We start from the raw sequence: 26,829 nt of genomic DNA on the forward strand, positions 1-26,829 counted from the left end.
ACTTGTAGGTGTGTGGTCTTATTTCTGGGTTCTCTATTCTGTTCCATTGTTCTGTGTCTGTTCTTGTACCAGCAACACGCTGTTTTGGTTACCGTAGCCCTGTAGTACAGTTTGAAGTCAGGTAGCGTGATAACTCCAACTTTGTTCTTTTTGCTCAAGATTGCCTTGACTACTCTAGAAGGAAATAATTTGATTGTTTCTAGCATAAAGACAAATATTTAAGGTGATGAATATCCCAATTACACTGATTTTTTATTTTTTCATTTTTTGGAGGACAGGGTCTCACTCTGCCGCCCAGGCTGGACTGCAGTGGTGCCATCACGGCTCACTGCAGCCTCGACCTCCCAGGCTCAAGTGATCCTCCCTGCTCAGCTTCCCAAGCAGCTGGGACCACAGGTGTGCACCACCAAGCCCAGCTAATTTTTTTTATTTGTAGAGATGGGGGTCTCCCTATGTTGCCCAGGCTGGTTTTGAAATCCTGGGCTCAAGAGATCTTCCCACCTTGGCCTCTGAAAGTACTGGGATTACAGGTATGGGCCACCACGTCTGGCCAAAACCAATCTTATCTTTATAAATTTTATAAATGTATTAAATTATCATGTGCCCCCAAAATACATATATCTATATCAATGAAAAATTATTTTTAAAAAGGGCTTGTGATTCTAATTATATGAAACTTCAGAAAATGCAAAACTAATCTATATTAGTTTTATATTGGTGGTTGCCTGGGGCAAGGGTACAAGGGTAGCAGATTGACTGCAAAGGGGCACAAGGAAACTAGAGTAATAGAAATGTATTCTATATCTTGATTGTAGTACCCATCAGTCAAAACTTGTCAAATTGCACACTCAAAATGGATACATTTATTGTATGCAAATTATACCTCAATAAAGATGATTGGTTTCAGTTCCATAATAAAATGTTTAAAAAGAAAAGAAGGAAGAGGATCTATATGACTTGGTGACTGTTCAGCTGTTGGGAGGTAAGACAGAGAATTTACAATAAGGTAAGCAATTATGAGGATTACCAATTAAATTTTGAAATGTTGAATTTGAGAGAGCTATGGGATGATCAATAGGCAGTTGTAAATAAAGGTCTGAGGTCAAGGACAGAAGGTCAGGCTAGGGAGGTAGGTGGGGAACTCCTGACATATAGGTGACTTTAGATTTATCACTAGCCTGAACACCTGACTCTGAAGAATACCAAAAAAAGAAATAGACGCATACCTGGAAAAGCTTACTAATCTCAACTGCATACGTATAGTCTACAAAACTTGTACTCATAAAAAAGAACTTCCACATCTGCTGCTGATTATGAAGTATTACAGTTCTTTTGGTTTTCTTTTTTATTTTTTGAGATGGAGTCTTACTCTGTTGCTCAGGCTGGGGCGCAGTGGTGTGATCTCACCTCACTACAACCTCTGCCTCCCAGGTTCAAGTGATTCTCTTGCCTCAGCCTCCTGAGTAGCTGGGATTACAGGCGCATGCCATCACACTCAGCTAATTTTTGTATTTTTAGTAGAGATGGGGTTTCACCATGATGGCCAGGCTGCTCTCTAACTCCTGACCTCAGGTAATCCGCCCGCCTCTGCCTGCCTTGGTCTCGCAAAGTGCTGGGATTACAGGCATAAGCCACAGTGCCCAGCCACTTTGGTTTTCAAAAGATGTACTCCTCAAGCTTAAAGAGATTATCTATTTCTAATATGAACTTCCTCCATCTAAGAGTCTTAATTTACTTCAATTATTGTTTTCAGTTTCATGTTTCTACCTACAATCAGAGAAAATGGCTTCCTTTTCTTTTGGAGGAAAACAGAATTCCAAAAGTTCTGGGTATTTGGTGATGGTGGTTGTTTTATTGTGTTTTAAATAAGTACAACAAGCTTAATCTGGAAATAAAGAACATCCACATAAGACTGTTTGTCAGCCTAAACTATACACCAACTGAAGAAGCAAACACACACAAAGGAAGTAAATTGTATCACAGGTGGTCAGAGAAATTTAGGAAGATGGACTCAAATCTTGGTTTCCTATTTCACAAGGAGTAGTGCTGAGGAAGAGAAGTCAGATTCAAAACAGAGGCAACGGGGTGTTAAAATGAAAGAAGGTGGCTGCCCTTCAGAGAAGCAAATGAAAGGAGGTGGCTGCCCTTCACAGAAGCAAAGCAAAGAGTTCACTGAACTCAACAATGGGCAAGGCAGAGGTAGCAAAGTGGAGGTTGAAGGACTATACTTGCAAACCTGTATCATTTGGCTCATAGGCATTTTTATTATTTATTTCTTTTAATTTTTTTTTAGCTATCTCCTACAGGAAGGACATGTGGCATTTTAACAAATCATTTAAAATTAAACATTAGTATTTGAGTAGTGGAACATCTTGCATTTTAAAAAGTGAGATTTCCAGTTGCTTTTGAAAAAGAATCAGAAGCTCTGGAAAGCTGATTGTTGCCACGTGGGCCTGTATTCCCACACAGTAACAACCAGCTTGGGCTTAGATTGGTCACATTCTCCAATTCACCAGGCCCCACCACTCCCTATTGTTCACACTCAGTCTTACTGACTCATCTGATCTCTTTCTATCCCTGCAGGCACTGTGACATCTGATATATGGGCTCGGGAAAACAGAAATGACAAAGTTCTGAAAGACAAGGGATAGAAATATAAATGGATTGTTCATAATAGCAAACTAGAAACAAAATTAACTTTCCACCAATAGGAGGGTGGATAAGTGGAATTGTACACAACAGTGAAAATGCACAGACCGGCCAGCCGGGTGCAGTGGCTCATGCCTGTAATCCCAGCACTTTGGGAGGCCAAGGAGAGCAATCACCTGAGGTCAGGAGTTCGAGACCATACTGGCCAACATGGTGAAACCCGGTCTCTACTAAAAATACAAAAAAAAAAAAAAAAAAAAAATTAGCCAGGTGTGGTGGGAGGAAGAGGTGGTGTGTGGGGAGGGAGGGAGGCAAGAGAATCGCTTGAACCTGGGAGGGGGAGGTTGCAGTGAGTCAAGATCGCACCATTGCACTCCAGCCTGGGCAATAAGAGCAAAACTCCATCTTAAAAAAAAAAAGAAAAGAAAAGAAAATGCACAGACCACAATGAATGTTAGAAATAAAAGCTGAATACCGCCCAAAGCAGTCTGCAGACTCAATGCAATCTTAACAAAATAACAATGAGATTCTTCACAAAAATAGAAAAAAGATCCTAAAATTCGCAGAGACTCTGAATAGCCAAAGTAATCCTGAACAAAAAGAACACAGCTGAAGGGGGCATCACACTGCCAGACTTAAAAATATACTGCAATGCTACAGTAATCAAAATAGCATAATACTGGCATTAAAAAAAAGGCACATAGGCCAATGGAACAGAATAGAACCTAGAAATTAATCCACATATCTATAGCTAGCTGATTTTTGACAAAGGTGACGAGAACATTCATCTGGAAAAGGACAATCTCTTCAATAAATGGTGCTGGGAAAATAGCATATCCATAAGCAAAAGTAGACCCCACACCTGTCACCCTACACAAAAATCAACTCAAAATGAATTCTTTTTTTTTTTTTTTGAGACAGAGTCTCACTCTGTTGCCCAGCCTGGAGTGCAGTGGCACCATCTCGACTCACTACAACCTCTGCCTCCTGGGTTCAAGTGATTCTCATGCCTCAGCCTCCTGAGTAGCTGGGATTACAAGCATGTGCCACCACACCCAGCTAATTTTTTCTATTTTTAGTAAAGATGGGTTTCACCACGTTGGCAAGGCTGGTTTTGAACTCCTGCCCTCAAGTGATCCGCCTGTCTTGGCCTCCTGAAGAGCTGAGATTACAGGCGTGAGCCACTGCGCCTGGTCTATAACTCAACATGAATTAAAGACCTAAATGAAGGCCTGGGACTGTAAACTACTAGAAGAAAACATAGCGGAAATGCTTAAAGACACTGGTCTTGGAAAAGATGAGTAAGACTTCAAAAGCAGAGACAACAAAAGCAAATAAACAAATGGGATTATATCAAACTAAAATGATCCTGCACAGCATAGGAAACAATCAACAGAATGAAAATATGGCAGAACATGTCTTCAAACTATTCTTCAAAGACAGAATATATTAATACAAGGAACTCAAACATCTTAACTGCAAAAAAACTCAAACAATCTGATTTTTTAAATGGGCAAATGATTTGAACAGACATTTCTCAAAAGACATACTAATGGCCAACAAATATATATTTTAAAATGTTCACTAAACATCACTAATCAGCCAGGCACGGTGGCTCATGCCTGTAATCCCAGCATTTTGGGAGGCTGAGGCAGGTGGATCACTTGAGGTCAGGAGTTCGAGACCAGCCTGCCCAATATGGTGAAACCTCGTCTCTACTAAAAATATAAAAAAAAATTAGCCAGCATGGTGGTGTGCGCCTGTAGTCCCAGCAACTCAGGAGGCTGGGACAGGAGAATTGCTTGAACCCGGGAGGCAGAGGTTGCAGTGAGCTGACATCACGCCACTGCACTCCAGCATGGGCAATGGAGCGGGGCTCTGTCTCAAAAAACAAACAAACAAAAAATCACTAGTTATAGGGAAGGGCAAATTAAGACCACAATGAGGTACCATCTCACCACAGTTTAGGATGCTTATCATAAAGACAAAAAATAACAAATACTAGTGAGGATTTGGAGAAAAGGAAATTCTTATACATTGTTGGTGGGATGTAAACTAGCACAGCCACTATGGAGAACAGTATGAAGGTTCCTAAAAAAACTACAAATAGGGCCAGGTGTGGTGGCCCACACCTGTAATCCCAGTACTTTGGGAGGCCGAGGCAGGCAGAATACTTGAGGTCAGGAGTTCGAGACCAGCCTGGCCAACATGGTTAAACCCCATCTCTATTAAAAATACAAAAATTGGCCAGACATAGTGGTGTGCACCTGTAATCCCAGCTATTCAGGAGATTGAGGCATGAGAATCACTTCAACCAAGGACGTGGAGATTGCAGTGAGTTGACATCACACCACTGCACTTCAGCCTGACACAGCGAGACTCTGTCTCTTAAAAAAAAAAAAGAAAAAAAAATTAGCCGGCAGTGCATGCCCGTAGTACAAGCTACTTGGGAAACTGAGGTGGGAGGTTCGCCTGAGCCTGGCCTGGAAGGTCAACGCTGCAGCGAACTATGATTGTGCCACTGCACTCTAGCCTGGGCAACAAAGTGCGACCCTATCTCAAAAAAATTAACTAACAAATAAATTAAACAAATAAATAAAGATTTTTAAAATAAAAATAAATCACAGGAAACCAAGTTAAACAATATATATTATTTAGGGATATGTGGAAAATTTGTTTAAATAATAAAGAATTTATAAGACACAAAATCAGGACAGCAGTTTTCTCTTGGAGGGTGGCAAAAATAGGAATAGGGGAAGAACATAAAAATAGTACTTACTGTATATAGATTATGTTCCAATTCTTCAGTTGAGTATAGGGTTCACTGGTGTTGATTTAATTTTATGCTTTATGACATATATGTCACATATATTCTTTTGTATACCCAAAATATTGCCAAATTAAACATCTTTAAAAAGCAAAAGGCAGCCAGGCTTGGTGGCTCACGCCTGTAATCCAAGCACTTTCGGAGGCTGAGGCGGGCAGATCACCTGAGGTCAGGAGTTCAAGACCAGCCTAGCCAACATGGTAAAACCCCGTCTCTACTAAAAATACAAAAATTAGCTGGGCATGGAGGCATGCACCTGTAATACCAGGTACTGGGGAGGCTGAGGCAGGACAATTGCTTGAACCTGGGAAGTGGAGGCTGCAGTGAGCCAAGATCCCGCCACTGCACTCCAGCCTGGGCAACAGGGCAATACTCCATCACCCTCCCAAAAAAAGAATTAAAAAAAAAAAGCAAACGGCTCTCAATAGGCAAAACAATCTTATAAAAGAACAAACATGGAAGACTCATAATTCATGATTAAAAACTTATTATAGTAGGCTGAGCACAGTGGTTCACACCTGTAATCCCACTACTTTGGTAGGCCAAGACGGGTGGATCACCTGAGGTCAGGAGTTCGAGACCAGCCTGACCAAAATGGTGAAACCCTGTCTCTAGCATGGTGGCATGCATCTGTAATCTCAGCTATTCAGGAGGCTGAGGCAAGAGAATTGCTTGAACCTGACAGACGGAAGTTGCAGTAAGCTGAGATTGTGCCACTGCACTCCAGCCTGGGTGACAGAGCAAGACTCTGTCTCAAAAAAAAAAAAAAAGAAAACCAGAAAACCTATTACAAAGCTATGGTAATCAAAACAGTGCAGTGTTCCATAAAGATAATCATACAGACCAACCAAATAGAATTGAGAGTCCACAAATAAATCCATTTGTCTATGACCAATTGATTTTCTAGAAGAGTGCCAAGACCATTCAACAGGGAAAGAATAGTATTTTCAACAAACGGTGCCAGGATAACTGTATTTCTACATTCAAAAGAACTAAGTTAGACCCCTACCTCAAACCATATAAAAAAATTAACTCAAGCCGGGTACAGTGGTTCATGCCTGTAACCCCGGCACTTTGGGATGCCGATGCTGGCAGATCACCTGAGGTCGGGAGTTTGAGACCAGCCTGACCAATATGGAGAAACCCTGTCTCTACTAAAAATACAAAATTAGTAAGCCATAGTGGCGCATGCCTGTAATCTCAGCTACTCAGGAGGCTGAGGGAGGAGAATCACTTGAACCCAGGAGGCAGAGGTTGCAGTGAGCCGAGATCGCACTACTGAACTCCAGCCTGGACAACGAGAGGGAAACTCTGTCTCAAAAAAAATAATAATAATAATTAACTCAAAATGGATCAACGACCTAAACACAAGCACTAAGACCATTAACACTCTTAGAAGAAAACACGGCAGTAAATTTTCATGGCCATAAGTTTGGATTCTTAATATGACACCGAAAACACAAGCAACAAAAGAAAAAACATATAAACCAGACTTCAAAATTAAAGACTTTTGAGTATCAAAGGGATGCACAAAATCTACAGAAAGGAAGAAAGCATTTGCAAATCATATATCTGATAAGTGTTTAATATCCAGAATACATAAAGAACTCCTAAAACTCAATAAGAAAAAGACAACACAATATAAAAATAGGCAAAAGACTGAACAGACATTTCTCTAAAGAAGATATACAGATGACCAATAAGCAACATTCAAAGATGTTCAACATCATTAGTCATTAAGGAAATACAAATCAAAACCACAATGAGATACCATTTTATACCCCCTTGGATGGCCATAATCCAAAAAAAACAGAAAATAACTAGTGTTGGTAAAGATGTGGAGAAACTGGAACCCTGCACAATGCTGGTGGAAATGTAAAATGGTGTAGCCATTTCAGAAACAAGTTTGTCAGTTTCCCAAAGTTAAACATAGACTCACCATTTGTCCCGGCAATCATACTCTTTTGTATATACCAAACATTGACAAATTAAGTATTGAGTATATACACTCCTAGGTATATACTCAAAAAAACTGAAGACAGGGACGCAGATACTTGCACATCAGTGTTCACTGCAGCATTATTCACAATAGCCAAAGGGTAGAAACAATCCAAGTGCCTATATGAAATGTGGCATATACATACAATGGAGTATTACTCTGCTGTGGAAAGGAATGAAGTTCTGACGTGCTTTAACAAGGATGAACCTTGAAAACCTTACGCTAAGTGAAATAAGCCAGACAAAAAGGACAAATATTGTATGATTCCACTTATATAAAATATCAAGAATAGGCAAATTCATAGAGACAGAAAGTAGATTCAGGCCATCAGCAACGGAAGGAAGTAGGGAATGGGCATTTATTCCTTAATGTGTAGAGTTTTTATTTGGGGTGATGAAAAAGTTTTGGAAATGGATAGTGGAGATGGTTGTACAACATTGTGAATGTAATTAATGCAATTAATTGTACACTTAAAAATTGGTAACGCTGGGTGCAGTGGCTCATGCCTGTAATTCCAGCACTTTGGAAGGCCAAGGAGGGCAGATCACCTGAGGTTGGGAGTTTGAGTCCAGCCTGATCAACATAGAGAAACTCCGCCTCTATTAAAAATATAAAATTGGCTGGGCGTGGTGGCACATGCCTGTAATCCCAGCTACTGGGGAGCCTGAGGCAGGAGAATCACTTGAACATGGGAGGTGGACGTTGTGGTGAGCCAAGATCGTGCCATTGCACTCCAGCCTGGGCAACAAGAGCGAAACTGTGTATGGGAAAAAAAATATATATATATATATATATTTTTTTTATATATATATTACTATATATATACGTATATATATATTACTATATATACATATATATATGTGTATATATATATATATATATATATATAGTTAGGCTGGGTGCAGTGGCTCACGCTTGTAATCCCAGTACTTTGGGAGGCCAAGGCGGGTGGATCACTTGAGGCCAAGAGTTTGAGACCAGCCTGGCCAACGTGGCAAAACCCTGTCTCTACTAAAAATACAAAAATTAGCCCAGTGTAGTGGCGTGCACCTGTAGTCCCAGCTACATGGGAGGCTGAGGCATGAGAATCCCTGAAGCCAAGAGGTGGAGGTTGTAGAGACTGAGATGGTGCCACTTCACTCCAGCCTGGGCGACTGTCTCAAATAATAAAAATTTTAAAAAAATTGTTAAAATGGCAAATTGTTATATATAGTTCACCATAAGAAAAAAAATCTTGGGCCAGGTGCGGTGGCTCATGCCTGTAATCCCAGCACTTTGGGAGGCTGAAGTGGATGGATCATCTGAGGTCAGGAGTTCGAGACCAGCCTGGCCAACATGGTGAAACCCTGTCTCTGCTAAAAATACAAAAATTAGGCCGGGCGCGGTGGCTCACGCCTGCAATCCCAGCACTTTGGGAGGCTGAGGTGGGCGGATCACGAGGTCAGGAGATTGAGACCATCCTGGCTAACATGGTGAAACCCTGTCTCTAATAAAAATACAAAAAATTAGCCAGGCATGGTGGCGGGTGCCTGTAGTCCTAGCTACTCAGGAGGCTGAGGCAGGAGAATGGCATGAACCTGGGAGCAGAGTTTACAGTGAGCCGAGATCGCACCACTGCACTCCAGACTGGGCAACAGCGTGAGACTCCGTCTCAAAAAAAAAAAAAAAAAAAAAAAAAAATTAGGTGGGCATGATGGCGGGAGTCTGTAATCCCAGCTACTCGGGAGGCTGAGGCAGGAGAATCACCTGATGCCAGGAGGTGGAGGTTGCAGTGAGCCAAGATCGCGCCACTGTACTCCTACCTGGGTGACAGAGCAAGACTCTGTCTCAAAAAAAAAAAAAAAAAAAGAAACAGTATGTCTGAGCAGCAATTACTGAATTATATTTCTTTTCCACTTAATTCCTTGGTATGATAGGCTTAATGGAGACTAATTATCTTCTACTGAAAATATTTGTGATCTCTTGGTTATAATGAGACTATTTTCCTTCTGGAAGTTAGAGATGTAATATTTAAAGAAAAATTAATTTCAAAATTGAGTGTTCCAGATGGCAGGAAAACAACTGTGAACTTCACTGTTTGTCAAGCTCAAATATACCTTGTGATATTTTCTCTTCCAAGTTTATACTTGTCTCTTTGCTATTGTAATTTATTTGGATTACAAGATTCTCAGGCTTTCAGATTCCACTTTGCATATTTGTCTCATACTTTTAATATATTTTCCAATTGTCACATTCGTTTTAAGAATTTCAGTTAATAGTGAATTATTAATTTTTACTACAGAGATAATTTTATAAGTATTACTTTAGTTTCCACCTTCAAATATTTCATTACCTGTTACACTTTGTGCCCAGTAGTTTAATGCACACTATAATATCGTAAAATAATATTGGTTCTAGGTACCACTGTATTTTGTTCCTGGCATAAAAGAAAAAAGGTTTTCTGTTGCCTCTTATTGAACCTTTTTGCATTCAAGAGATCCAACTTCGGCTGGGCACAGTGGCTCACGCCTATAATCCCAGCACTTTGGGAGGCCGAGGTGGGTGGATCACTTGAGGGCAGGAGTTCGAGACCAGCCTGGCCAACACGGTGAAACCCTGTCTCTACTAAAAATACAAAATATTAGCCGGGCTTGGTGGCAGGTGCCTGTAATCCCAGCTACTCGGGAGGCTGAGGCAGGAGAACTGGTTGAACCTAGGAGGCGGAGGTTGCAGCGACCTGAGATGGGGCCACTGCACTCCAGCCTGGGCGACAGAGTGAGACTCTGTCTCAAAAAAAAAAAAAAAAAGGAGATCCAACTTAGAGAATAAAAAATTTAAAAACAAGAGAATTAAAAATGTACAACAATAAATGGGAGATATGGCAACATTTTATCTGCCCTGCTATGGTGATAATTAGCAGAAAGCAAGCTAAGGTTTGCAGCCTGGAGCTGGCTTTGTCCCTTACCTTGCCATTGAGAACGATGTTCTGGCTTCCACACAACACTGACTGGCGACTGACTTTGTTCCCAGATGCCTAAAAGAAAACAAGGGAAAACCGGGGAGGGCAAACTTAATAGGTTTCTGGACCACAGGTTTCCATCAAGAAAGTTCATTATTTGAGAGAAAAAAACATAAAGTGTGGTGCTGTCCACAATGGAGTGAGTCCAGGATATCAAAAAAGCAATGATGGATTAGGAAACTATGGCTGAGTGTGGTGGCTCATGCCTGTAATCTCAGCACTTTGAGAGGCTGAGGCAGACGGATCCCTTGAGGCCAGGAGTTCAAGACCAGCCTGGGCAACACAGTGAGACCCCTTCTGTACAAAAAAAAATTTTTTTAATTAGCAGGGCATGGTGGCGCGTGTCTGTAGTCCCAGCTCCTCAGAAGGCTGAGGCTGGAGGATCGCTTGAGCCTGGAAGGCCGAGGCTGCAATGAGCTGTGATTGCGCCACTGCACTCCAGACTGGGCAATAGAGTGAGACCCTGTCTCAAAAAATAAAAAAAAAAGGAAACTAGGGACTCAAGGAATAAACTCATAATTTGAATGTCTATTGCTTGGTGGCATCAGACAGATGCGGATTCAAATTCCACTTCCACACTTGGGCTTTACGGCCTTAAAACGAGGATAATGACTTTATGAGTATCAGAGTTGTGAGAAATCAAAGAAAACCAAAATAACAATAGTAACGTTAATTGACCACCTGCCCTGTTTCCAAGATTTTACAAACATATCATGTACTGATCACAAAGAACCAAATCGGCAGGCTGCGGTGGCTCACGCCTGTAATCCCAGCACTTTGGGAGGCCGAAGCGGGTCGATCACCTGAGGTCAAGAGTTAGGGACCTGCCTGGCCAACATGGTGAAACCCCGTCTCTACCAAAAAATACAAAAATTAGCCGGGCGTGGTGGCGGGCGCCTGTAATCCCAGCTACTCGAGACGCTGAGGCAGGAGAATCGCTTGAACCCGGGAGGCGGAGGTTGCAGTGAGCAGAGATCGCGCCACTGCCCTCAGGCCTGGGCGACAGAGAGAGTCTCCGCCCCCCCACCCCCCTCCTCAAAAAAAAAAACCCAATCGTTTTTAGCGCAACAGATTACAAAAGGCAGTGTAAAAGGGCCCGAAGTCCGAGCTGTAATTCATATGAACAGGATGGGACTTGTCCTATCCTCCTGAAGGCACTTTATCCCTATGAGAAAATCAGGAATAAATACAAAAGGCCTAAACTGGCCATGAGCGGAGTAAACAGCAAAGCCAGACGGTACACGGGGCGTCGCCAGATAATCCGGGACTAACCGCCCAAGGGACAGGGGTGGGTGGGGTAGGGGTAGGTTGGGAACGCCGACCAGGCCTCAAAGGGACGCAGGGTTGGAAAGAGGAGGATAGATATCTGGACCCGCGCACCGTCTCGATGTACTCAGACTTGTTGTAGAGCAGCTCGCCCAACTCCATGGCCGCCGCCTCCTTCCCTCAGCCCCGGATCCTGTCAGAGTCAATCGGTCAGTCTTTCAGAGATTCCGGCTACTTCCGGCCGCTCCTCCACTTCCGCTCCAAGTGGCCCACTGGGACTCATCGACAGCTCGGTTCTCCTTTAGGCGGCCTCGCTCCACTGCTCGGCCGTCTACGGCTGCGCGTGCGCAGGCTGAAGGGTGGATTTAATTGGCCGGAGTTTAGGGCGCGCTTGGCCCGCGTGGGTCAGCTGATCGCGCACTGAGGGTTCGATCCCGAGCTCCCCATTCCTTCTTGGGGCGCCTCCCCGGCCCAGGGCCAACTGGGTCCCGGTGTCGGCAGGCCTGGGGTCGGCGACGGCTGCTCTTTTCGTTCTGTCGCCTGCCCGATGGAAGAGCCTCCCGGGAAGCCCCTCAGCTGTGAGGAGAAGGAAAAGGTGCCAGGGGGTGCGGGAAGGGCGGACGCAGGACTCTGACCCCGCTTTCCCAGGGTTTTAGGCCAGGCTTTGTGTCCTCGGCAGTCCAAGGGCAGCAGTATCGTCTGACCACCCCCTCCTCTTAGGGCTGAGGGGGCGCAGAAAATGAAAATGTGGAAATAGCGTGGTGCTCACGTGGTGGCGTTTAAAGAACAAATTATATTACAGTAGCAGCGCAGTAATACAATGTGTAACACTTTATAGATAAAGCTGTATCGACACCCTTGCTCCTCCCCCCTCCCACACCCTCAATCTTTACTTCTCCCCCCGGACGGCCTCAAGTAAATCTTTTAAGTCTGGTACTTCCAGGTCCTTTCGTGTGCTAGTGTGGGTGGTGGAGGAGGGGCGTATCCCTAACCACCAAAAAGGAATCCTATGTATATTTTTTGGAGAAGGGAATGTTCATAAATGGTATGATCTGAATGGTTCTGCAGGTTCCGTTTTTCATACCCCTGTTTAGCATTCCTGTCAGGACATGTTTATCTACCTTGCTTTCTTTTTTAAGTTCTAGACAGTATGTTGTAGTTTGGAAGTGCCCTTGTTTCGTTTCTTTTTTCTTCCTTTTCTGTTTTTCTTCTTTTTTGAGACAGAGTCTCACTCTGCCACCCATGCTGGGGTGCAGTGGCGCGATCTCGGCTCACTGCAACCTCCGCCTCTTGGGATCAAGCGACTCTCCTGACTCAGCCTCCCGAGTAGCTGGGATTACAGGAACCCGCCACTACACCTGGCCTTGGAAGTGCCCTTGGCTTACTGTACTACTGATAGACTTTTAGGATGTTTCCAGCTTGTGCTGATGTTATTCTTATCCTGGCTTACCTTCTGGTAGAGGTGAGAAAGATCATTTATAAGTAAACAAGATAATCCCCGGACATTGATAAGATTGGTGGGAGGCCAGTCTCCGTGGCTCACGCCTGTAATCCTGGCACTTTGGGAGGCCGGGATGGGCAGATAGCTTGAGCTCAGAGTTTGAGACCAGCCTAGGCAACGTAGTGAAACCCCGTCTCTACTAAAAATACAAAAATTAGCCGGGTGTGGTGACGCCAGCCTGTAGTCCCAGAGGCTCAGGCCTCAGAGGCTGATGCACGAGAATCGCTTGAACCAGGGGACGCTGAGGTTGCAGGGAGCTGCCGAGATCGTGCTACTTCACTCCAGGCTGGACGACAGAGTGAGACTCTGTCTCAAAAAAAAAAAATGAAAATTCCATACGGTTGGCAACTTGTCTAGTAGCATGTTTTGCACATAGGTTTTGTTTTGTTTGTTTGTTTTTGAGATGGAGTCTCGCTCTGTCGCCCAGGCTGGAGTGCAGTGGCGCGATCTTGGCTCACTGCAACCTCCGCCTCTCAGGTTCAAGCGATTCTCCTGCCTCAGCCTCCCGAGTAGTTGGGATTACAGACGCCCAATACCGCGCCTGGCTAATTTTTGTGTTTTTAGTAGAGACGGGGTTTCTCCATATTGGCCAGGCTGGTTTCGAACTCCTGACCTCAGGTAATCCTCCCACCTCGGCCTCCCAAAGTGCTGGGATTACAGGTATGAGCCGCCGCACCCAGCCTTTTTTTTTTTCTTTTTTTTTTTTTTTAGACAGAGTCTCGCTCTGTCTCCCAGGCTGGAGTGCAGTGGCATGATCTAGGCCCATGGCAACCTCTGCCTCCGGGTTCAAGCAATTCTCCTGCTTCAGCCTCCTACAGGCACCCCCCACCACACCCGGCTCATTTTTGTATCTTTAGTAGAAGCAGGATTTCACCATGTTGGCCAGGCGGGTCTCGAACGCTTGACCTCAAATGATCCACCCACCTCAACCTCCCAAAGTGTTGGGATTACAGGCATGAGCCACCGCGCCCAGCTGAGTAGGTCTTTTTTTTTTTTTAAAGCATGTATGGAGGATGGAGATCTTGATGTTTTGTTGGTTGAAAGATGAGTATAGCTAAAAAGTTGCTAAAAAGCAGAAAAACCTAGGCTGGCTTTGCTGCTGAGAGAATCCTTTGAACCAAAGAAGCCAGAGAGACAAGGGAATCTAGGCTTTCAGAGAACAGTAATTTGATTCAGCCCAATTCAGTTATTTATTTAATAAATATTTGTTAAATGCCTACTGTGTGCCTGGCTGGAGATTGAGCAATGATAGCTCCAACCTCACTGGCCTTCTGCGTGTTTCTCAAACATACGTAGCCTATTCCACTGCAGACCTTTTATATTTGTGGTTCCCTCTGCCTGGGGGTACTGTTCCCTCTGACCTTCCCAAAACTAGCTCCTTCCTCATTCAGTCTTAGGCTCAAATGATAGTCCTCAAAAATGCCTCCCTGACCACTGTAACTAAAGTAGTCCCTGTCAGTAGGCCAGTAACTCTCTCATATCACTGTTTATCTGTGTAGTTATTTTTTTACCTTGTAAAACCATCTGTTTGTTTTCTTATTTATCATCTGTCTCCCTTGCGGTATGCAAATTGCATCTAGAATAGCATCTGGAGCACTAATTGACACATAGTGGGTATCAGTTATTCCAGGTACTAGAGATACCTGGACCATTAACTGATAAATAGAAGATTCATTTGTTGAGTGACTGAGGATGGCAGTCCCTGCTACCTTCAAGGATCTGGATGATGGGGAGAAACAGAGAACATAGTATGAGAATACTGTGGTAAGGAAAGTACAGAGGACTGGTAGAGTGTGTAACCTAGATTTGGAGAAGGACCTAGAAGTCTATCCCAGGGAAATAAAAATCTAAACTAAGGCTTGAGGAATCAGTAGGAATTGGCAAAGGAAGGACATGTTCCAGATGATAGGAACAGGTTATGCAAAGATCCTAAAATGGTCAGAGCTTGGTGCTTTTTGAGAGCCAAAAGTAGATTGTTATGGACCAGTGCTACTCCATGCCTCTTGCCAAGGGACCCCGCCAAGCACTGCATCCCTTCCCTCTGACTCCACCTTTCCACTTGCCCAGCATTGTTGGTGTTTTTCTTCTTCCAGTTAAAGGAGAAATTAGCATTCTTGAAAAGGGAATACAGCAAGACACTAGCCCGCCTTCAGGTAAGTGAATCGTATTCTCAAATTAAGGTGTTATAGTACAAATAATTTAAAAACAGTTCTTGACTCTATAAAGCTTTAAAGAAAACGTGTTTCTGGGGCTGTTTTTGTCTCCTCTAGCGTGCCCAAAGAGCTGAAAAGATTAAGCATTCTATTAAGAAAACAGTAGAAGAACGAGATTGTTTGTCCCAGCAGGAGCTCTCACCGCAGCTAAACCACTCAGGTAACTCTAGACCATTCACTTATGCCTGCTTTATTATTCATTTCCCAGGTATATTTTGGCTATTGTTCTTTTTCCCACAGAGTGAAGATAATGACCAACAATAGATGCTTTAATTTTAATTTTAATTTTATTTTTTTGAGACAGAGTCTCACTCTGTCACCCAGGCTGGAGTGCAGTGGCGCAATCTTGGCTCAGTACAACCTCCACCTCCCAGGCTCAAGTGATTCTCGTGCCTCAGCCTCCCGAGTAGCTGGGACTACAGGCACATGTACTACCACACCTGGCTAATTTTTATATTTTTACTAGAGACGGGGTTTCGCCATGTTGGCCAGGCCGGTCTTGAACCCCTGGCCTCAAGTGATCTGTCTGCCTGGGCCTCCCAAAGTGCTGGGATACAGGTGTGAGCCACTGTGCTCGGCTGCAATATATTCTAATTAACATAAAATTCATATGCCATAAAATCTATAGTCTCTATTTTCAGTTAGACTGTTTATTCTTTTTCCCTCTCTTGCTCTTTTTCCCTCTCAATTTTCAGAAATTATATTTATTGTTTAAATATTAGAAAGGTTTTTTGTTTTGTTTTGTTTTTATTTTGAGACAGAGTCTCACTTTGTCATCAAGGCTGGAGTGCAGTGGCTCGACGCAGCTCACTGCAGCCTACACCTCCCGGGTTCAGGCAATTCTCCTGCATCAGCCTCCCGAGTACCTGGGACTACAGGCACGTGCCGCCACGCCCGGCTAATTTTTGTATTTTTAGTAGAGATGGGGTTTTACCATGTTGGCCAGGATGGTCTTGATCGCCTGACCTCGTGATCTGCTTTGCCTCAGCCTCCCAAAGTGCTAGGATTACAGGTGTGAGCCACCGTGCCCAGCGAAAGGCTTTTTTTTTTTAATTTAAGTGTATATGAACAGAGAAAAATTCTAGGTGAAAATATTCTAAAAACAATGGTCAATTCTGATGTTTAAATTCAAATAATTTATAATAATAAAACTGAGGGTTATTGAAATGGGAGTGTTATTAAAATTACTTGAACCAAGGGGGAAAGTAAACAAATACATGAGATAGAAAATTAGTTGAGATTTAGAAGTTAAGAGAAGAGATTGTGTGATAAAGAATACTCTGTTCTTTTAAAAAACATTTTTAGCACAATGCTATTTGTTTATATGTACTTAAAATTTCATAGATTATTAGAATTTAAAAAATTAGAACTTTTAAAAATATGTACAGTATGGAGCATGTACAGTTCCTTTACATACTCCATCAGATAGTAGAAGTAGTCAGCACCTTGAACACGTTCCTCCTAAAGGTAACAGTGACCTTACTATTCACAGCCTAAAAAATAGGTTTATTTCACCTGTAAATTCATCTGCCTGAATGAAATGTCACTGATTATTTCTTAAATAAATGTTTAGTAGTATTTATATATAATAGGTTAAAAATGAGTATTTTTTGTTTTATTTTATAAGAAAAATATAAGTTATATACATTTTTTTCCTCCTCAGAACCTAAAAATAAAATATGTGTTTATGACAAGTTACACATCAAAACCCATCTTGATGAAGAAACTGGAGAAAAGACATCTATCACACTTGATGTTGGGCCTGAGTCCTTTAACCCTGGAGATGGCCCAGGAGGATTACCTATACAAGGAACAGATGACACCCAAGAACATTTTCCCCACAGGGTCAGTGACCCTGATGGTGAGCAAAAGCAGAAGCTGCCAAGCAGAAGAAAGAAGCAGCAGAAGAGAACATTTATTTCACAGGAGAGAGACTGTGTCTTTGGCACTGATTCACTCAGATTGTCTGGGAAAAGACTAAAGGAACAGGAAGAAATCAGTAGCAAAAATCCTACTAGATCACCAGTAACTGAAATAAGAACTCACCTTTTAAGTCTTAAGTCTGAACTTCCAGATTCTCCAGAACCAGTTACAGAAATTAATGAAGACAGTGTATTAATTCCACCAACTGCTCAACCAGAAAAAGGTGTTGATACATTCCTAAGAAGACCTAATTTCACCAGGGCTACTACAGTTCCTTTACAGACTCTATCAGATAGCAGTAGTAGTCAGCACCTTGAACACATTCCTCCTAAAGGTAGCAGTGAACTTACTACTCACGGCCTAAAAAACATTAGATTTACTTCACCTGTAAGTTTGGAGGCACAAGGCAAAAAAATGACTGTCTCTACAGATAACCGCCTTGTAAATAAAGCTATAAGTAAAAGTGGCCAACTGCCCACAAGTTCTAATTTAGAGGCAAATATTTCATGTTCTCTAAATGAACTTACTCACAATAACTTACCAGCAAATGAAAACCAAAACTTAAAAGAACAAAATCAAACAGAGAAATCTTTAAAATTTCCCAGTGACGCTCTTGAAGGCAGAAATGAAAATCTTCAGGAAAATGAGATTCTAAGTCAACCTAAGAGTCTTAGCCTGGAAGCAACCTCTCCTCTTTCTGCAGAAAAACATTCTTGCACAATGCTTGAAGACCTTCTGTTTCCTGCAGAATATTATGTTAGAACCACACGAAGCATGTCCAATTGCCAGAGGAAAGTAGCCCTGGAGGCTGTCATTCACAGTCATTTGGATGTCAAGAAAAAAGGGTTTAAAAATAAAAATAAGGATGCAAGTAAAAATTTAAACCTTTCCAATGAGGAAACTGACCAAAGTGAAATTAGGATGTCTGGCACATGTACAGGACAACCAAGTTCGAGAACTTCTCAGAAACTTCTCTCATTAACTAAAGTCAGCTCTCCCGCTGGGCCCACTGAAGATAATGACTTGTCTAGGAAGGCAGTTGCCCAGGTACCTGGTAGAAGATACAGAGGAAAAAGAAAATCAGCCTGCACCCCAGCATCAGATCATTGTGAACCACTTTTGCCAACTTCCAGCCCATCGGTTGTTAACAGGTCCAAGGAGGAAGTCACCTTGCACAAATATCAGCACGAAAAATTACTTATTCAAGTGAAGGGTAAATCAAGATGTGTTTGATGATGATGATGATGATGAAAGTTAACAATTACTATTTGCCTGGCACTTCCTTTTCTTTCTTTTCTAAAAAGGGACAGGGACAGGGCCAAGTGTGGTGGCTTACGTCTGTAATCCCAGCACTTTGGGAGGCTGAGGAACAGAGTGAGACCCTGGCTTAAAAAAAGTAAAAAAAAAAAAGTAAATAAATAAATATAGATAAAGAGACAGGGTCTCACTGTTGTCCAGGCTAGAGTGCCATGGTGCAGCCTCTATCTCCTGGGCTCAAATGTTCCTCCTGCCTCAGCCTCCCAACTAGCTGGGACTACTGGCATGTGCCACCATGCCCGGCTAATGTTTTTAAATTTTTTGTAGAGGTGAGGTCCTGCCCTGTTGCCCAGGCTGATCTTGAACTCCTGGCCTCAAACAGTCCTCCCGCCACAGCCTCTCAAAGTGCTGGGATTACAGACGTGAGCCACTGTGTCCAGCCTGCCTGGCACTTTCTAAATGTTGTACAGATACTAATTCATTGAATCATCACAGCAGTCCTACATGAGGTAGAATCTATTTTCATTCTCACTTTACAGGTGAGGAAACTAAAGTACAGGGAGATTAAAATAACTACTTAATTTAATTAAAATCACAGAGCCAGGATTCAAACCTGGCGGTATGGTGCCAGAGTTCACTAATAGAGCTGAAACATTTCAACACTGAAAAGGAAAATGTATTGATTGTTTTACGTAATATTACATATTCAGGTTCAGCACAATTTGGGTAGAAGCTTCACAGCTAATACAGAAAGTGTTTTTGAAGTAAAATGGAATGTGTACTAGAGTAAGACTCTATGTTGGACTTGGTGGCTTACCCCTGTAATCCCAGCACTTCGGGAGGCCAAGGTGGGAGGATTGCTTGAGCCCAGGAGTTTGAGACCAGCTTGGGTAAAATGATGAAACCCCATCTCTACAAAAAATATATAGAAAAATTAGCCAGGTGTGGTGGTGTATGCCTGTGGTTTCAGCTACTTGAGAGGCTGAGGTGAGAGGATCACTTGAGCTCAGGAGGTTGAGGCTGCGGTGAGCCGTGATTGCACCACTGCACTCCAGTCTGGGTGATAGAGCAAAACCCTCTCTCAAAAAAAAAAAAAAGACTAAGAGTCCACTGACTGTCTCATTTAGAAATCATCATGTAATGAAAAGGCCTAAGCAACTTTTTTGGATAAAATATCTAATGCAGTGTCTCTAAGGCCTCCAAGGGACACAGGATTTTGGAGTATGGGAAGCAAGGATACATTGTAATTTAAACTTTTAATTCATTTACTGAGAATTTTTTTTTTTTTTTTTTTTTTTTTTGAGACAGAGTCTCGCTCTGTCGCCCGGGCTGGAGTGCAGTGGCGCAATCTCGGCTCACTGCAAGCTCCGCCTCCCGGGTTCACGCCATTCTCCTGCCTCAGCCTCCGAGTAGCTGGGACTACAGGCGCCCGCCACCGCGCCCGGCTAATTTTTTGTATTTTTTAGTAGAGACGGGGTTTCACCGTGGTCTCTATCTCCTGACCTCGTGATCCGCCCGCCTCGGCCTCCCAAAGTGCTGGGATTACAAGCGTGAGCCACCGCGCCCGGCCCATTTACTGAGAATTTAATCATATCTGATCAACTAAGCACAAAATCTGGGTAATTCATTGTGGCTCTAAACTAGGGATCAGCATACTTTCTAGAATGGGGCAGATAGCACATATTTTAGTCTTTGTGCTCTGTCTCAACTACTCAGCTATGTGCCATAGCAGCCAAAGTCAACTTGTAACTGTGACTATGTTCCAACGCACCTTTATATGCATTTTACAGCCAGGTTCCTAAAACAAAAAAAACAACTTTATGTGCAAAAATAGGTAGCAGGCTGCTCTGTACCATTGGACATGGACTTGGTCTGTGAGCTATGACTAATTAATCCAAAAATAATAATTGTGACTTTTCATCATCTTTTAAGCGAACAAGAATACAAAATCATCAAAAAGTAGGCAATCCAGTAATCTAGAAATACTGTTTTTTACACAGTAGGTTTTTTTTATTGTTGTTGAGACAGAGTTTCACCCTTGTCGCCCCGGATGGAGTGCAATGGCACTATCTCAGCTCACTGCAACCTCTGCCTCCCAGGTTCAAGCGATTCTCCCACCTCAGCCCCCTGAGTAGCTGAGATTACAGGCACCCACCACCACACCCAGCTAATTTTTATATTTTTAGTAGAGATAGGTTTTCGCCATGTTGGCCAGGCTGGTCTCGATCTCCTGACCTCAGGTGATCTACCCACCTCGGCCTCCCAAAGTGCTGGGATTACAGGCGTGAGCCACCAGGCCCAGCCAGTAGTTTGAAATAGTCTGCTATAATAATTGTAGTAACTGCAGCTACATTTAAAAACTTTTTCTCAAGGTGACATTCACATAACAAAGTTAACCATTTTAAATTAAGTGAACAAGTCAGTACATTTACAGTGTTGTGCAACCACCACCTTATCTCATTCTAAAACATTTTCATCACCCCTAAACCCCATACCCATTAAGCAGCTGCTACCCATTTCCTCTCCCCTCACCCCCTACTTCATCCCTGGGCAACCACCAATCTGCATTCTATCTCTGTGGATTTACCTATTCTGGGTATTTCATATATATGGAATCATAGAGTATGTGACCTTTTGTGTCTGGCTGCTCAGCATAATGGGTTTGTTTGTTTTTGAGATGGAGTGTCACTCTGTCGCCCAGGCTGGAGTGCAGTGGCACAATCTTGGTTCACTGCAACCTCCGCCTCCCAGGTTCAAGTGATTCTCCTGCCTCAACCTCCTGAGTAGCTGGGATTACAGGCGCCTGCCACCATGCCTGGGTAATTTTTGTATTTTTAGTAGAGACGGGGTTTCACCATGTTGTCCAGGCTGGCCTCAAAGTGATCTACCTGACCTCAAGTGATCTACCTGCCTTCAGCCTCTCAAAGTGCTGGGATTATAGGTGTGAGCCACTGAGCCTGGCCACTTAGCATAATGTTTTTAAGGTATGTTTCTGTTGTAACATGCGTCAGTACTTTGTTCCTCTTTATAGCTGACTAGTTTTCCATTGTATGTATATACCACAGTTTGTTTATGTATTCATCATTGAGGATATAGCAACATTTTGAATGGTGTAGGATACCATTTGCAATAAGAGCAGTAAATTGCTACTCAGGAGGCTGATGTGGGAGGATTGCTTGAGCCTGGGAGGCAGAGGTTGCAGTGAGCCAGGATCTCGCCACTGCACCCCAGCCTGGGCAACAGAGTGAGACCTCGTCTTGAAACAAACAAGCAAACAAAAAGCAGTAAATTACTCTTTGCTAAAAAAGGGGACTAAGTTTTCCATAGTGAGAAGAGCCAGCATTTTGTAGACCATACTCTGGCAGCCTGTTGAAATCACAGTTTTAGAGGTAGGAAAGAATGTAGATATTTTTAGTTCACTTCCCTTATGAGAGACAATGAGAAAAGGGAAAATGAAATCAATCGATTTGCCTAAGGTTTCACTGCAGATCAGTGGTTGAGTTGAGACTTGTCCTCAGTCCCTTCTCCTGGTTAATACTGTTGACCATACACTGTTTTGTTTGGTTTTATTTATTTATGTATTTATTTATTTATACTGTTGACCATACACTGTTTTGTTTGGTTTGGTTTTATTTATTTATTTATTTTTTGAGACAGAATCTCGCTCTGTTGCCCAGGCTGGAGTGCAGTAGCGCAGTTTCAGCCCACTGCAACCTCCGCCTCCCGGGTTCAAGTGATTCTCCTACCTCAGCTTCCCGAGTAGCTGAGATCACAGGTGTGCACCACCATGCCCAGCTAATTTTTTTTAGTTTAGTTTGTTTTTTTTTTTTTTTTTTTTTTTTTTTGAGACAGAGTCTCACTCTGTCGCCCAGGCTGGAGTGCAGTGGCGCGATCTCCGCTAACTGCAGGCTCGCCTCCTGGGTTCACGCCATTCTCCCACCTCAGCCTCCCGAGTAGCTGGTACTACAGGCACCCGCCACCACACCCGGCTAATTTTTTTTTTTTTTTTGTATTTTTAGTAGAGATGGGGTTTCACCATGTTGGCCAGGCTGGTCTTGAACTCCTGACCTCAAGTGATCTGCCTGCCTCGGCCTCTGAAAGTGCTGAGACTACAAGTGTGAGGCACCATGCCTGGCCTTATTTTCTTTAATTTTTATTTATTTATTTATTTATTTATTGTTTTTAAAGACAGTCTCACTGTGTTGCCCAGGCTGGTCTCGAACTCCTGGGCTCAAGCAATTCTCTTACCTTGACCTCTGAAAGTACTAGGATTACAGCTGTGAGCTACCATACCTGGCTAGCAATACACTGTTTTGGGTAGTGCAGAAAAATAGCTGCTAATTAATCACTAACTCATGACCGTTGTTTGAACCCTTCACCCAAGTTTCTGAGTCATGGATGGGAAAAGTAATGAGCATTTTTTAGTATATTTGAGTTTAGAAGCTCACTCTTTGTTGGGTATTATGTTTAAGAATGGTTTAACATGTTTCTTTGATAGGACTTCATTGTAAACATTAAGTTCATTCTGGGGAAATTAAGGTTCATTAAAATGTTTCTTTTAAATCTAGCAGATCCTGTTCTCTTTGTCATCAGTGAAACAGATTGTTTTGTTGGGTTTTGTTATTATTTTTGTGACTTATTTTTCTTCTTCAGGGAAGAAAAGTCGTCATCAAAAAGAGGATTCCCTTTCTTGGAGTAATAGTGCTTATTTATCCTTGGATGATGATGCTTTCACGGCTCCATTTCATAAGGATGGTATGCTGAGTTTAAAGCAACTACTGTCTTTTCTCAGTATCACAGACTTTCAGTTACCTGATGAAGACTTTGGACCTCTTAAGCTTGAAAAACTGAAGTCCTGCTCAGAAAAACCAGTGGAGCCCTTTGAATCAAAAATGTTTGGAGAGGGACATCTTAAAGAGGGAAACTGTATTTTTCCAGAGGAACTGAGTCCTAAACGCATGGATACAGAAATGGAGGACTTAGAAGAGGACCTTATTGTTCTACCAGGAAAATCACATCCCAAAAGGCCAAACCCACAAAGCCACAGTACAAAGACAGGCCTTTCTTCATCCATATTACTTTATACTCCTTTAAATACGGTTGCGCCTGAGGATAATGACAGGCCTACCGCAGACGTGTGTTCACCTGCTTTCCCCATCTTAGGTACTACTCCAGCCTTTGGCCCTCAAGGCTCCTATGAAAAAGCATCTACAGAGGTCACTGGACGAACTTGCTGCACACCCCAGCTTGCTCATTTGAAAGACTCAGTCTGTCTTGCCAGTGACAGTAAACAATTCGACAGTTCAAGCAGCCCAGCAAAACCACATACCACCCTGCAAGTGTCAGGCAGGCAAGGACAACCTACCTGTGATTGTGACTCTGTCCCGCCAGGAACACCTCCACCCATTGAGTCATTCACTTTTAAAGAAAATCAGCTCTGTAGAAACACATGCCAGGAGCTGCATAAACATTCCGTCGAACAGGTACAATCCATTTCCTCTGTGAAATTTTCTCTGAAGGAATGAAATGCCTTAGTGAATGTAAACAGCATGACTTTTTTTTTTTTTTTTTTTTTGAGACGGAGTCTCGCTCTGTCGCCCAGGCTGGAGTGCAGTGGCGCAATCTCGGCTCACTGCAGGCTCCGCCTCCCGGGTTCACACCATTCTCCTGCCTCAGCCTCTCCGAGTAGCTGGAACTACAGGCACCCGCCACCACGCCTGGCTAATTTTTTTTGTATTTTAGTAGAGACGGGGTTTCACCGTGGTCTCGATCTCCTGACCTCGTGATCCGCCCGCCTCGGCCTCCCAAAGTGCTGGGATTACAAGCGTGAGCCACCGCGCCCGGCCAAACAGCATGACTTGCTTGTGCATTAGGCCTTCCACGTTTAAGAATGGTTTGACATGTTTCTTTGATATGACTTCATTGTAATCATTAAGTTCATTCTGCGGAAATTAAGGTTCATTAAAATGTTTCTTTTAAATATGGGAGGTCCTATTCTCTTTGTTATCAGTGAAACAGTTTGCATTTGGAGCTTTGCTGCTGTTATAAGAGGAAATAAAGACAATATGAAGTAGACATTTTGATGAGTGGGTAATGCAGGCAGACATACATAAAGTGTAGACTAATGATGTGACTTTTGTTTTCACAGACTGAAACAGCAGAGCTTCCTGCTTCTGATAGCATAAACCGAGGCAACCTACAATTGGTTTCAAAGTTAAAGGTCAGAAGAATATTCTCTTCCAGTGTCTTGTGTCTTACATATGAAAACTTGAATGAATTGAAAAGAATTTGGTCATACAGCTTCTTGTTCTCTAATACTATTAAAGATATTGGTAAACAGATTCAGAAAAACAGATTTGGATTGGTTATTTTTCCCAGTATTTACCTCTGTTTATGTTTTGAGCTCTCCTCTTGAAGTTTCTATGCCAACCTATTGGCAAGAACAACTTAGGCTAAGTAACTGAACTTCATATCTAAATCTAAGTTAGGGAGCTGGACACGGTGGCTCACCCCTGTAATCTCAGCACTTTGGGAGGCTGAGGCGGGCAGATCACTTGAGGTCAGATGTTTGAGGCCAGCCTGGCCAACATGATGAAACCCCATCTCTACTAAAAATACAAAAATTATCCGGGCGTGGTGGTGGGCGCCTATAATCCCAGCTACTAGGGAGACAGGAACAGAATACTTGAACTGGGAGGCAGACGTTGCAGTGAGCCAAGATCTCACCATTGCACTCCAGCCTGGGCGAGTGAGACTCCGTCTCAAAAATAAAATAAAATAAATCTAACTCAGGCATTTTGACAGAGAGTGAAATGAGAGTTATTCATGCCTCTCCTACTCAAATGGTGTAATGTTTCTAGAAGAATCATTTATGGTGATTTATAAGAAAATGGGGAGCAGTTTAGTGGTTAATCTTTTCTGTGCAGTGTGGTAACTGAAAATGTAGCATTACTAAATGTCCTAGGGGTAGGGGTGAAGATGGGGGTGCAGAAGCTCTCCCAGAGAACCACTGGTGTGAAGGAAAGCACTTCAAATCCACATAAAGTTTTCCCAGTTACTGGCTATGTCACCTTGGACAAATTGTGTAACCTCTGAGCCCCAGATTCCTTTTCTTTTCTTTTCTTTTTTTTTTTTTTTTTTTTTGAGACGGAGTCACGCTCTGTCGCCCAGGCTGAAGTGCAGTGGCATGATCTCGGCTCACTGCCAGCTCTGCCTCTTGGGTTCATGCCATTCTCCTGTCTCAGCCAACCGAGTAGCTGGGACTACAGGCGCCCGCCACCACGCCTGGCTACTTTTTTTTGTATTTTTAGTAGAGACGGGGTTTCACCATGTTATCCAGGATGGTCTCGATCTCCTGACCTCGTGATCCGCCCACCTCAGCCTCCCAAAGTGCTGGGATTACAGGTGTGAGCCACCACGTCCGGCCCCCAGATTCCTTTTCTATAAAGGATACATAGTAATACCTATGCTCTGTTTTGGAATTTATTCTTGAGTCAATTTTAATAATTTATTTTTATTTTGTTTTTTGAGACACAGTTTGTTGCCCAGGCTGGAGTGCAGTGGGGCAATCTCCAATCTCCACTCACTGTAACCTCTGCCTACAGGTTCAAGCAATTCTCGTGCCTCAGCCTCCATAGTAGCTGGGATTACAAGCATGCGCCACCACGCCCTGCTAATTTTTGTATTTTTAGTAGAAATGAGGTTTTGCCACGTTGGCCAGGCTGGTCTTGAACTCCTGACCTCGGGGATCCACCTGCCTTGGCCTCCCAAAGTGCTGGGATCACAGGCGTGAGCCACCATGCCCAGTGTCCTAATAACTTAGTCTCTTAAAGAATCAACTATTTCATTCATATTTTCAAATTTGTAGGTTAAAAGTTACTTCTTATAGATTATTAAAATCTGTACATATGCAATTAAGCCTGTCTTCCCCATTCTCCCATTTCTAAAATTATTGTTTTTCTACATTAGACTCGAGATTTGGCCATTACGTGGGTCTTCCAAACAAACTAGTTTTTGGTTGTATTGATTATTAATTGGGTTGTGTCTTTTTGTTGTTGTTTGGTTTTCTACTTCATTTATTTCTGTTTTTATAATAAACAGGTTAACTAAATAATTCCTTCCTACTGTTTTTTTATTGTTCTTATTTTGTTCTTGTACTGACTTCCTGAGCTGCATGCTTACTTGATTTTAATCTTT

At 42.8% G+C, this 26,829-nt stretch overlaps 2 protein-coding genes across 13 annotated transcripts in view; one reads left to right on the top strand and one right to left on the bottom strand.

Annotated features, from left to right (window-relative positions):
* The window catches only part of DCTN5 (dynactin subunit 5), a 36,129-nt gene extending 24,015 nt beyond the window's left edge, over nt 1-12,114 (bottom strand). For 3 of the 5 annotated variants that reach the window (XR_010114242.1, XR_010114243.1, XR_008649281.2), the window contains exons 1-2: nt 11,854-12,079; nt 10,420-10,488 (exon numbers count right to left, since the gene is read on the bottom strand). Coding sequence is in view for 2 of the 5 variants with exons in the window: in XM_055232765.2 (XP_055088740.1) it covers nt 2,496-2,633; nt 10,420-10,488; nt 11,854-11,901 (255 nt within the window). In the remaining 3 variants the exon portion in view is untranslated. Of the gene's footprint in view, nt 1-1,584; nt 2,634-10,419; nt 10,489-11,853 lie in introns of those variants that run through there. The other 2 variants (XM_055232765.2, XM_055232764.2) reach the window with 2 other exon arrangements.
* PALB2 (partner and localizer of BRCA2) overlaps nt 12,068-26,829 on the top strand; it is a 35,916-nt gene continuing 21,154 nt past the window's right edge. For 3 of the 8 annotated variants that reach the window (XM_055232737.2, XM_055232738.2, XM_055232736.2), the window contains exons 1-6: nt 12,115-12,334; nt 15,334-15,393; nt 15,511-15,613; nt 17,117-18,589; nt 23,287-24,116; nt 24,782-24,853. In XM_055232737.2, the coding sequence (XP_055088712.1) occupies nt 12,287-12,334; nt 15,334-15,393; nt 15,511-15,613; nt 17,117-18,589; nt 23,287-24,116; nt 24,782-24,853 (2,586 nt within the window). In that variant the 5' untranslated portion in view covers nt 12,115-12,286. Of the gene's footprint in view, nt 13,202-15,333; nt 15,394-15,510; nt 15,614-17,116; nt 18,590-23,286; nt 24,117-24,781; nt 24,854-26,829 lie in introns of all 8 variants that reach the window. The other 5 variants (XM_055232732.2, XM_063612064.1, XM_055232733.2 and 2 more) reach the window with 4 other exon arrangements.

Source organism: Symphalangus syndactylus, chromosome 11 (assembly GCF_028878055.3).
Source record: "Symphalangus syndactylus isolate Jambi chromosome 11, NHGRI_mSymSyn1-v2.1_pri, whole genome shotgun sequence".
Taxonomy (NCBI): domain Eukaryota; kingdom Metazoa; phylum Chordata; class Mammalia; order Primates; family Hylobatidae; genus Symphalangus; species Symphalangus syndactylus.